At 36.3% G+C, this 12,824-nt stretch overlaps 1 protein-coding gene across 1 annotated transcript in view; it reads right to left on the reverse strand.

The window, feature by feature from the left end:
- The window catches only part of CPNE3 (copine III), a gene marked incomplete at its 3' end in the record, with an annotated part of 15,870 nt that extends 11,937 nt beyond the window's left edge, over positions 1 to 3,933 (reverse strand). Inside the window, exons 1-5 of the mRNA XM_010288794.1 lie at positions 3,792 to 3,933; positions 3,035 to 3,214; positions 1,784 to 1,858; positions 1,248 to 1,319; positions 338 to 421 (exon numbers count right to left, since the gene is read on the reverse strand). Coding sequence (XP_010287096.1) covers positions 338 to 421; positions 1,248 to 1,319; positions 1,784 to 1,858; positions 3,035 to 3,214; positions 3,792 to 3,923 — 543 coding nt within the window. The remainder of the gene's footprint in view (positions 1 to 337; positions 422 to 1,247; positions 1,320 to 1,783; positions 1,859 to 3,034; positions 3,215 to 3,791) is intronic.
- Positions 3,934 to 12,824: the final 8,891 nt, after the last annotated feature.

The following is a 12,824-nucleotide window of genomic DNA, read 5'->3' on the forward strand; positions in this document are numbered from 1 at the left end:
ACAGTCACAGTAATGCCCAAGTTCTAACCTCAGAGTAGCACTAAGACAAATGGCCCTGTGTGAGTATGCAGTTTTCAAAACATTTGTTTACCTGTAGATTGCAAAAAGTTAAAAAAAAAAAAAGTATTTTCCTTTAAAATAGGATGGCATAAACCAGAATCAGAATAAAGTAGACTTCCCATCCTATCAGAAAATTAGTGGAAGAGCTGAGGTGATTTCCAACTGGTCTGCATGTCAGCTACCAGACCATTCTCTTCTTTCTGTAAGGCACTGTACCCCTAGTGCTGTGACACACTGCAAATCAAAGTCTCTAGGTTGTTGACTGAAAACATCCTACCTCTGTTCTGTGAACCATCACCCAGTTTCCATCTCCAGTCTGCTTGTGGAATTCCAGATAAGGATCTGACTTTCCAAAAAAATCCTGTATTTAAAGAACATGTAATTATCCCAGAACAGCCTGTGGCATGAATGCCATTAAATGCTAGTTAAAACACACTTAGATTAACAAAAAGTAGACTACATATTCAAAGGAACAAAAGCTTTAGACAAAGAAATGCAAGTCTGATTATATCACCACCTGTGAAAGAGTGGAAGAAAACGGGACATGTCCATCAATTTAGGATAAAAGTTATGCAGTGTCCATGTACAAAATACCTGGCAGTTCAAACAAAAGAATACTTATAGTAGTAAGTACTATGATGGATAGTTAGGAAACTAAGGATTTCATCTAGTTTCAAAAAAGTATCATTAAATCGAGTGGGAAAAATAGTAACATTTTTTCCTTTTTTTGAATTTTGATTTTAGAAGTCTTTCTAAATACAGTATTTTCAGCCAGCCCCAAAATATTTAATGTAACAGATTTATACGCTCCAAGTACACTCGTTACCATTTGAGAGAGCTAACAGGTAATCATTGATCCAACTATTCAAACCAGTGGATATACCAAAACTCATTAATCTTTATGATTAAGTATAAAGATTTAGGTTTTAATGGAAGCGTGCTATTCACGCAATATCCCTGCAATGCATTTATCTCATTTAGGAATATGTTATAATTTATTTCAATTTCAAAACAATCAATGAAGTTACTCTGAAGCAATCTTTCTTCAATTTCTTTTTTAGTGTCAAAAAAATCTTAATGGATTTAACTATTTCAGCAAAAAATAAGAAAGAACATTTTAATGTTTCCTGTTTTGACAAGATTCTGATTTTACTGCTTTATCAAAGAAACAGCAGTCACTTAAGTACCTTATTGTCTAGTTTCCTTGCTTCTACTTCCAATACAACCACTCTATTATCCTTCACTTCTTCTGCTGTAATCTAGATAGGCAAACAAAATAAGTATTTTATTTTGCATTCAGGAACTATGTCCTTTTCTCATTTTCACAACACTTCTATGACAGTTCCATTAAAAAAATCACGTATGCTCACAAATAAATCATTAAAAAATGGGGTGGGGGGAGGGGGGAATAATTTGATTTGACATTGGGATTCACTAGATTGTGACACTAAGAATTAAGGATACTGCCTAAACAGTAGCATATCGGATGCCCTAATTATTTTGATGGATGCATTGAGACTTATAGATGCAGAAGGTGGGCTGTTCTCTTTTGGATGACAAAGAAATATTAGTGGAGGGGAAAAAAAAAAAAGAGTGCTTTAAGATAATTTTTACAGCACTGTAGATTAGACACACTGTGTTCAAGCTATTAACAAACTAAAAAAATCCCACAAAAACATTTAAGGATAAATGCTGAAGAGATTTATTGTCTCAATTGTCTTACCGTAATACTTCCTCTTCCAGCAGGTCTGCCATTTTTAAGTACTAATGGTTTTGTTAGAGTCCTGTTAGAAACTATCTGCCAAGACAAAATTTGAGTATCAAGCATTATTAGCACAATTGAATAGATTTTCAAAGGAATTAAATGAGATAGTGAGATATTTTCATTTTCAGAATTTTTCCATCATCATGAAAATGATAGCATTACATTTACTTCCCACGATCTCCTATAAATAAATAGGTAATACCTGACACACTTCAAAATTTTAAAATACATATGCAGATGAACACATGCAGTTTCAGGAGCAATATGAAATAAAATGTCCTATAGTAACATAATACACATATATAGACAAAGACAATACCTTAAATTCCAATCTCAAATTGTTCTGAAGTTTTTCATACATACCATTCAAACACATGCAAGCCACCTTTAATAAAAGGCTTCAGCAAACATTTATAAACACAATGTTTGTCATGCAAACAAACATCAGCCTCCCCCTGGCAGTGTTTCTAGTTGATGTTACTTTATCCTCTTCAGGCAATGCTTTCTCAGAAGTCTGACTACTCATTCTACAGGTCCTTCTTTACTTTAAGAATGAATGATTAATTTCAAGTTGTTATTGAATTTCATTTGACAATGCTTCCATCTTCATAATGCACTTAAAATAAAAATACTTTAGACACAGGGGAGGAAAAATCCCAAGGAGAGTCTCCTGAGAAGAAGTGCCTTCAAAGGATCTCTTAGAAAGAACAAGTTAAAAAGGAAGCTGCCCGATTGTGACAGCACCAGTAGCAGAATTTAACAGGGAAATGGGAGTGAAATCAACAGTAGTCAGAACCAGAATCACTGCTTGCCTTGAATGGAAAGCAAATTACAAGGTTTACAATGTGAACATTCTTACATTGCTATACACCAATTCTCTCTTTCTGGAGCATAAAGGTAATAATTTGAGAATTAGAGTAAATAAACAGCCATTACTACTTTGTTCTCATTGACAGTCCACTTACTTTCAGACAACAATCCGGACAGTCACCATTCTAGAGTACATTTCAGGGCATCATCTCAAGACCTTTTGCAAATAAAATGTATACACACTGAACTGAGGCTTGAAAAAACAAATTAAGGGAATCCTATTCAACTTAAGAGTACCCTAACTACACAAGAATAGAGTGATAAACTTAAGATAACTGGTTAATGATTTGCATTAACATATATTTTCTTAATACTCAGGGAAATCATCTTCATACTTACTTGTCCCAGTGTACATTCAAATTCTCCTAAGAAGTCATCATCATTCAGATCAAATGTTTTGTTGTCAATATCATATATTCCAAATTTAAGTTTCTGAACAAGCTCAAAATAGTAATCAATTAGGAATTTCTTGGCAAACTTTGGGTTCAAAGAATTCTTAACTCTTTCTGTGCGATCAACCTGCAGTTAGAAAGATACCACTTTATCCAGTATTTCACCAACCAAACAAGCACTCAAATCAAATAACATTTTATTAAAGACTTTCAAAAGTTCTTCTTAGTACAAAGTATGAAGCTGTATCTTCCTGCAAACGTTTCATCAAATTAAATAACCATATTATATTGCAAAATCCACTGTCATAAGTCAGAGATATTTGAAGACCTGGTTTTCTTAGCTCGCTGTAAGGAGTATCTATTCCTGCATAGGGAAGACCAACATAAAAATGGAATCCAGGATGAGACCCTAGTTTTGAAGTATTGTATTTATAAAAACACATTTACACACTTGGAAGGTTTCTTCTGTGGGTCCACACATAGCTGGGGGAACAGTGAAAATCAGACGGGTGTAAGTATTTCCTAGAAAACGATTATTAGTGTGCTCCCTGTGTAACTATTATAAACATAATCTAATGAAAAGTATTCAGAGGTGCTGGTATACAATTAAAGTATTTTAATTAAACAATATGCTCCAGTGTTTTAAAAAGTCCAAAGAGTCAGACTGTGTTTTTAGCAGATTCATGAGAAGCATCAAACTGTACCTCATACCACTGCTGACCACTCGTGTTCTGGAGAAGCACACACAGTGGGTCTGACTTGGAACCAATATCTTTATCCAAGAGATTGGTGCAGGCAATAGTCAGCTCCACCTTTGTCACACACTGTGCCGCCATTTGTTAAGCTAGAAAAGAGCAACAGAAATCATTATTTTAAAAATGGACTAAAAAGCAAACAATGGGATTGTCACAATGCATTAATTCTCTGACTGATCATTAGAATTGTTAGCTTGTCAGGAGAGAGATTTGAGGCTCCAAATGCAAATTTTACAATTTATGATGCACCAACATTACAGTATTACTTTCATACTCTTGACTTTGCCACACAGGTATAAAATTTCATTTCAAAATCTGCACATAAGAAACATGATCAGGTTTCTTAGAATGCTTGAGGAACCAAATGGAAAACAGGATACACCACAAAGAAAGCACAGTGGTTTGAACTGCTGACAATAAAACCTTGCAAGCTTTAAATTACATCCTGTAAAGCCCACCTGAATGCCAGTATCTTATAATGTAGATATTAATAGTAATTCAATGAATAAGGAAAAAAAAAATCATATGATATACTCCCCCACCAAACCTTTGTAACAAAATGCTGAAGCCATGAGCATGGCAGAATTGGAAAAGGAATTTAAGTAAGTAACAGGAATAGGTGATCTTAACTTCCATAAATCTTCAAAAACAACTACAATTTTTAATAATACCGATGAACAACTTTGAAGTCAAGTAACAACTGAGAATTAGAAAGAAGTGTTCTTTCTGGAGGTTAATTTAAAAAAAAGAGCAACTGAAAGCTTTCCTCGCATTTCCTTAAGTATCTCAATCATTCTCCACTGGAACTGAGAAGACCAGTAGATATTACAAACCTACAGAAACAACTTCATTATCAGCCATGAATTGCACTCTGGGATAATGTGCATTTGCAAGCCTAATTAGGTCTGAGCAGCAGATATTTTCTATACATATAAAAAAAAACTCTATAATTATACTCTTCAGGAATACAGTCGATTATTTCCAATACCTCTCTGGGACGTGAGCCTCTACAGTTACAATTGCCCTTGACACTAAACAGAATAAGAAAGGAAAGGCATCTGCTTCTATTTAGCCAGCTCACTTGCATCATACACATATAGTGTACTTGAACAAGAAACTATACTTGACACAACCCACCTCTCTTCCTTTCACAGCATTCATATGGCTTTTGGTGAAAAGAAATGTTTTTAGAGGCAAAAAGGGAAAGGAAGATGGAAAAGAGGAATGATGAACTGAAAACAGGAGAAAAAACACTGTGGTCTGAGGGAGTTTTCCTGAGGCTTCCTGTATTCCACTAAAGAAACACTTTACACATTGCCTCTCCATCTGTTTTTCTGTCTTAGAGGTGGACCTTTTGGAAACTGAAGGAAATATAAATGATCTGTAAAGGAACCACTCAAACATACATGCACATACACTATTGTTAAGCAGCATGTCAGGTTCATGGAAATCCTCCTGCACCTCCCAAACACCTAAACGTGATTCCATTTTTGAGTATCTTTTGCTCCCACGACTTTCCCAATTTTCATACATCGTCCTTGAAATAAAAAAAGTGAAGCTCTGAGTTCTAAATATTTAAATCAATGTTTAAAATTTCTAAAAAAGGCTTAGAAAGCATACCTTTAAAAAGCAGTCTGCCCCCATTCTCCTGGTTCTCTTTTTATACTGGTATTTGCCATTTCCTATTGCTTTGCTGGCTGCCAGACAAGTTCATTAACAGTCAGTGGCTTTGCCCATAGAATCCAGTGCAGACCAGTGCATGACTCCTTAACGGCTGTTTCCAGAAAAACAACTTTCTGCTGACAAAATTATGCTCTAATATCCACTTAGGCTGCAACAGCAAGTAGAAAGGGTTTTCTTGAAATTCAACAGAATTCAGATTTGAACTGAGTCATATTTCTCAAAACAGTCAAAATTTCCTTGCTCTAACTTCTCTGACACTACTTATTATGACGAGTCCCCAAAAGGACCTGTAGCCACATTTCTTTTGTTAAAGTAATGTTTCCAAAATCATTGGTAAATGGATAGCATTCAGTCAATCTAAAAATCTGGTCAGCTTTTTCTACTTAGCTTCTGTGTGTGTGTGCATGACTCACTTCTCTTAAATCACAAGTACTGTCTCACATGCGTATGTCAGTTCTGTTTCTTCCTCTCCTCCTCCTCATGTCACTCTCCCACTATGCATCTAATGTGGGAAAAGAGCAGATTTAGCAAAAGAGGTGCTGTGCAAAAAGCATTCTTTAACACACAGAGAAGGGAAGCAGCTTTTTTATTCTTCCTTTCCCTGAAATTCAAATGCTGCTGGTTAAGACCTAGTAATTGCATCCATATTATATAAAAGACAACTTATAACAAGAACGTGCATTTATCCAAGTGAAGGATACTCAGCCTGAAACCCAGATACAAAAAAGCAACACTTCCAAAATCTTGAGATGGTCCTTTAATCTCTTTAATTTCCAGTTTTGCAAAATCCAATAAGGAAAATAATACAAGGCATTTTCCTCAGACGTTTTGAGAATATTAGGAATCGGTATTTGCATAATGGGTTGAAGAGGTCTGTAATACCTCTAATGCATTTCAAGAAATAATTTTTGTATTTTACTTGAAAAAAGACAACATGATTATCCATGATACCATAACACTGGTATGTTTTAAATAGTTGTATACAACCTGATTTTCAGTAACATTATAAAAATTAAAAGTTAGTAAAATACTTACTAGTGAGAAAAAGTTGTATTTCATTAAGGTAAAACAGTATTTACGGTACTGAAACTCAGTACATACACAACAGATACTTCTATTACAACATTGCAGTCACTGCAAAACTTGCAGAAGGCACACAGATGCTTCACATCTGTGAACTCAGAAGTCTTTTAAACAGCAATAGCTGTTGAAGCCCTGTGTATGCTGCATGAATCCTTGTAATCCCATATTGCATAAAAGGAAGAATTAGTCCCGCTCCACCCAATTTTTCTCATATCCAAAACCCTGTGTTAGCTGAAAACTTCCAAAACAGGTTTGGGTGGTGGGTAGTAGCATTCCTAAAGATGATGAACATCCTCCAGGATCAGAGTCACTGTCAGGTCATTAAACATGCTCTTTCTGAAGACTGGATGGAATCCAGTCTGGCAAATTGCAGTGTCTTCAGGATGGTGGAAATACGAAATCATGACTGCACTAGTGCATTACCTCTTAAAATACCATTCTACAAAACACTATCAGATCTAGTGGGCAAATCAGATGCAAAATATTCTAGATAAAATGACTGGATTACTTCCACGTTTGGGATACTGGAATAACTTTACATGGACTGATGATATTGTTTGTGCTCTGTTAGGATGAGCCTTGACAGCCAGTGAGTTACATCACACAAGAGACTTGGTTATTGTTATGAAAGTAACTATGCTCCCCATTGGCCAAATATAATTAAAACCTCTGCTTTTCTCAAGCTATCAGCTGTTTGTCCTCCATGTAGGGTGCACCCTAAAGTGAGGTAAAGCACACCAGAATGAGGCCAGATGACAGCTCAATAGTCCTTTTTATTGGAATAGCTTTTATGACTGCAGGAGCATTATCAGGCTCTTAAAAAAGCCACCGATAAGTCTGGACAGGAAAGGACTGAAAATTACTATATACAGCAGAACTTGCAACATCCAGACTCTGAACTGCAGCAACATATGGTCACAAGAGAGATACTTACTCCTACAATGTCTAGGCTGCTCAAGAGCATGTCAACCAAGTATATTACAAGTCCTTCTGCTTGAGCTGCCATTATCAAAAGAAAACTGTAAGTCAAGGACTAGTCTTGTCTTGCACTTCCACCAACCATAACATTCCTTGAATTTGACTAATGATTCCATTGAAGAGAAGTGGTGTTCACCAAATAACCCGGCTAATATCTGCTTTTCAACAGAAATTGTAAACATGGTATTCTACTTGGAAAGGAATAGATCTATTATCAGAACAATCTTCTAACAGAGCACTTGGGAACTGTCAGACTGCTGCAATCCCGTCAATGCTGCAACACCAGAGGAGAATACAGGCTTGCCCAGATAACTTTCCGGAGTAAGTACAATGGTATGTTCATATCTACAGATTCTTCCCAATCTGACAAGCAGAAATACATAACTACAAGAAGATAAAAAGACTAATGAAGTGAGCACTGCTCTAGCTGGGTTTGGTATCACTGCCTTTAGTCACAAGTCTCAAACCTGTTCTGATGTAAGCTATTGCTGTCATAGAACACTTCCTAGCTCCTGTGAACTACTAATGACAATAGACCAAAAATCCATAGTTTGTGGTTACCTCAGGGCCCAGATGCATACAGAAAAGGCTGGGGAAACATTTCACAACTTGCTAATAAAATCTATTCCTGATCAGCTTATCTTCTAGGTATAATGCTACACTTAAGCATTTTATGGAAACTGTGTGCCAGACTGAAAAAATCAGTACCATATACAAGCAGCACCCTGATCCTTCTTGGATTATTAGGTATTTCCCATGAACCTGGGGAGATGACAACATGTAAATAAATTAATTATTCAGACAGACTATAAAAATGAAAGTCTTGAACCAAGCCTAAACCAGAAATAATGCACATGAAGCTTTACCATCCTGAACATTCAGTGTATGCAATTGTTCAGACTCTGCTCTTTCAGACAGGACTAAGATACCATTTCTTGCAAATAGAAATTTTTGTTGTAAAGATCTCTAGGCCTGTATTCCTTAGAACCTCTTCTATTGCATCTCAGACCACACAGTAACAGCACTTTTTGCAACCTTTCACAAGAAGGGTTCCAGTGAAGAGCTGGCACAAAGATGGACAAAACAGTATTTCAATGAAAATAACCTGGGAGACATCATCCATCTGACAGTATAACCTCCTCAGTCCATAATCTCAGCATAGTCCCCTAGCATCTCTCTATAACTGTTGCGTATGCAAAAAGCAGAGAATGACAACATATTCACGGAAAATGCACGTCTGCTGCAAGAAGCTGACAACGAAATTATGACAAATGAATCCTTCCTTCCACTGATGGGGCTAGTAGCAACACAGTTTCTACGGATCTTAGACTACATGTATATAAACGTGTATTTTAAAAAAATCCAATTCTCAAGGAAACAGACCACCTCACAGGAGCTGACATTACATATAAAGTTACAAAGGCTAAGATGGTTTCATAACCTAATTTCATCACTGCATTTGAAAATTAGAGGCTTCTCTAAAAATCATACCATTAACTCTGAATTCTGGCTCCTCTCTTTCTCTCCCTTTACAGGCAACGCAGCTGACAAAATTCTCATGGGGCACTAGCTGATGTGCACACAAGTTGAATAACAGAAGCAGCTCAAAGTAATACATCTCAACTTGAATTCTTCTGTAAGTATTTGAAGAATCACACAAAAACTTGAGCGTAAGCTTTATCTTCTCACATTCACTATTTAGTATGCATGAAGGAATCATATAATTCTTAATTGAACAACTGAGATTACGCTGATAAAACCCTATGACCACAGAACTCATTTTACTCAGGATTATGCTAAACAAAAATGAGCCAGTACTTAAGAAATCTGAGGCATATGAATGTGAGAAGGGAGACATTATTTTCTCTATGTGAAATTAATCACCTATTTATACAAGCTTCATCACACTGAGGCAGTTTAAATATTTATCTGCTGGATTGGTAACCCACTGGTCTACCAAGTCAGGCAACTATTTGTAGATAGTTCCTATATATAAAAACCTATCCTTAAGTTATATTGCCAAGGAACCTATTTAGAATTCTCTTTTAGAAGACTCCACTGCACAGACCAGAAACTATTAATTTGACTTCTAGGACACCTGTTCACAACATAACTTAGAAAAAGCCATTTCTAAATAACCTTCTGTCGACCTTTTTATTCCTGAATATGTGTGTTCACCCTTTAGGCATATCTTTAATGCTGAGAGAATCCCAGAATCCTCCTCACACAAAAGTATTTTAAGAATTTTGGGTGATGTTTTGATCCAAGTGAGTTAAACTATAAAAGGTAATATTGTGCCCTGAACAAGAAAATTAAGAAACACAGATCTCCTGACTTCAAAATGTAGTTGTTTTAAACAGACCGCATGCAACCAGGGGGAAATATGCTTCCCGCATGTATGTTTTAGCAGAATATTTTTATGTCAATTACTTTACAGAAAGCAATCTATCAACTATGCAATTTGAATAGTATCCTAAATTGTATATTCTTCATTGCAATTTCTCTGCATAGAGCCAGTGACTGACTTTACATAATTAACATTATATAGAAGAAAGAAAAACTTGTATCTCACTAAAACTTGCTTCATTTTATTGCAGAAACAAAACGCAAGTGATCACATGTTTTAGACTAATCCTTCTCACAGTCCATTTCAAGTATGTCATGTTGTAACACTTCACTGTTGCAAATATTGGTTCTTAAAAATGAGTTTATGGTAACTTACCTCAGAGGGCTGCCTCTCGACTTCTCAGAAGAAGGCTAAAGCTTCAATAGTAGCATTAAAATGTGAAATGAAAGAAAATTAAAACCAAGAATTGGTATTCCCATATATCAATCAAAGTAACAGGTTCGAATGCATATACTTTGAGGAACTACAGCTCCGCTTATAATAAATAACCTGTCCAACAGTTTTTATGTGCCCATGACAGCAGCACTATAAAGATTATTTACGGGAAACTCAGAGCCTTTGTTGAAGAACAAAGTACACTGAGAACAGAAATTTGGTATTTTAGAAGTCCAGCAACAAAAGCCCTTTAAGATTTTAAGAACAAAGATCAGATTACCTTTTTTGTCCTTTTCATTTAATGATTTTTCCCAATAAGGTGATAGTGCTTTAAAGTAAGTAGACCAAAATCAGCGGCTTGCAAACTCCCAATGTGGCTTATGCTCCAAGAAATCTATGCTTTCCTATGCTGCTAAAGGTTGCCTAAACAAAATCCATAAAAACCGTACCCCACAATGGCCTGGCATATCATTTTGTATTTCAGTATAAACAGTAACACTAGCTTCAAACTGACAATCACAAAGTTACACTTTACTATAGCCCAGATCTATTTCAAACCTTCTTACAGCCAAACCAAGAGCTTGCCAGTCAGCTGTCCTTCAATTCTACATCATAGCAGCTACTTGCATTCTGCATTCACTATGCCTGGGAGGCACCACATATGCTCTGCATTTACATAGGCAGTGGCTCAGGCACACAGCAGTCATACTACTTCCTGGAACCACCAGATTATTGCACATGTGCTAATCACCTACCATGAGGACTTGCTAATAACCCTCCTGGATGTGAGAAGCACCAGAAGCAAGTTGCCACCGCGAGAACTAATTCAGATGGCTCCTAAGTGTGCCTTGGATAAAGCACTGAGTGAACATGTGCCCTCTACACAGCTACAGATGGGAAGGACTTATGGCATACAATCTTCTTTCAACCACAGCTGAAAGCATGAAGCAACTGATCCAAATCATTAAGACTGTTTCTTAAACAGCTCAGACCCAGCAACCCAGCCCCAAAACTCTTACATTCAGAAACCCTTCAAACACTTATTAATGCCTTTTTTAAATCCCTGAGCAATAGCATCTCATCTAAAGCAATATTAAAGGCAAACCAAAGAAATTAAAACATAAAACAGTAAAGAGCACCATAATTCTACTTCCTATCTACTTGTTTCCACAAGCCACAACACAACTCCAAATGTGATGCTGGAAGGGGCCACTATTAATCTTGGCCTAACTGATCCAAGAATAGAAGTAACTTTGTTGGGTTTAACAGGAACTAATACCTACAAATACTAACTTGATCATGTATTATTTATGTTGGAAGAGCACCCAGACTTTCAGTGAAAAATAAACAGAACTAATAAGGAAGGAAAAAAAAAGTACATTACTACTTAACTTTGACCCTAAAGGCATTTCCTAAAGGAAACAATGGTAATGACAGCATCTGATTCTAAATCAGAATAAGGGGGGAAAAAAACCCTGAACCCCACAACAGGTAATAACATTAACCTATCTGTGGAGCTGAGATTTTAGTTTTATTACCCCTAAAAGAAGGATCTTTGGTAGTGTTTGTACAAAACAGCTATCATAGCTTCCCTCTAGCCTTAAATTCTGGAGAAACATTAACGCCTTGAGCATTGCACAAGGCTGCAATAACACTGTGGTACAGTACTGCTACCTTGGAATTGGGGCAAATGACCATTAATAATGGTTATCTAGAAATGGACTTTTGCTTTCAGCAACTGAACTAAAATTAGTATATATACTAACAGTTGTATATAATGGATTTGTATAATTAATTTTGAGATAGTTAACACAAAGATATTTGTTGAAAAAAACATGCATTCTCCTTAACGCCATAACAGAAAAACAAAAAAGACCTCTGTCTGGTTCTCCTTGCTCCTCTACACATCCTTCTTGATTTTTTTTTTTTTTCCTCCTTCTAATGCTTACTGGTGTTCTGCGTGCCCTTTGGAAAAAATCTTACCTCTGTGATTATACAAATATAAAGTTGAAATTTAAAACTCCAATTGACAAAAAAAACCTGGGACTACGTTTGACTCTAATTACTTTTGCTAAACAAACTTTTTTGTACCACCACAGAACTATCTTTAACTTGAACATTTGGGGACATAAAACTGCCAAGAAAACAAACGTAAGTTCTGGAGGCAGGGTGATGCATATTACCTTGAGGATACTTAATGCACTCTGAAGATATGAGTATGGAAGCAAAAGTGAAGAACTTTCATATTTTAACTTTTCCCTAGGGGAAGAATAAATTCTGACAACACGCATGTCAGCTAAGGTTTGCCTTAAACTTAGGACGCAACTGCAACAACAAAAAAAAACTACCCACTCGAACAGCAGCGCAGGAAGAACAGCATACGTCCTTTTAGGAACGACGATGCCATCTGACAGTTTCCTTCCTGAAGGGTGAGGGCGCTTCTCAGAGGAGTCTTA

This window comes from Phaethon lepturus, unplaced genomic scaffold, assembly GCF_000687285.1.
Source record: "Phaethon lepturus isolate BGI_N335 unplaced genomic scaffold, ASM68728v1 scaffold41096, whole genome shotgun sequence".
Classification (NCBI taxonomy): domain Eukaryota; kingdom Metazoa; phylum Chordata; class Aves; order Phaethontiformes; family Phaethontidae; genus Phaethon; species Phaethon lepturus.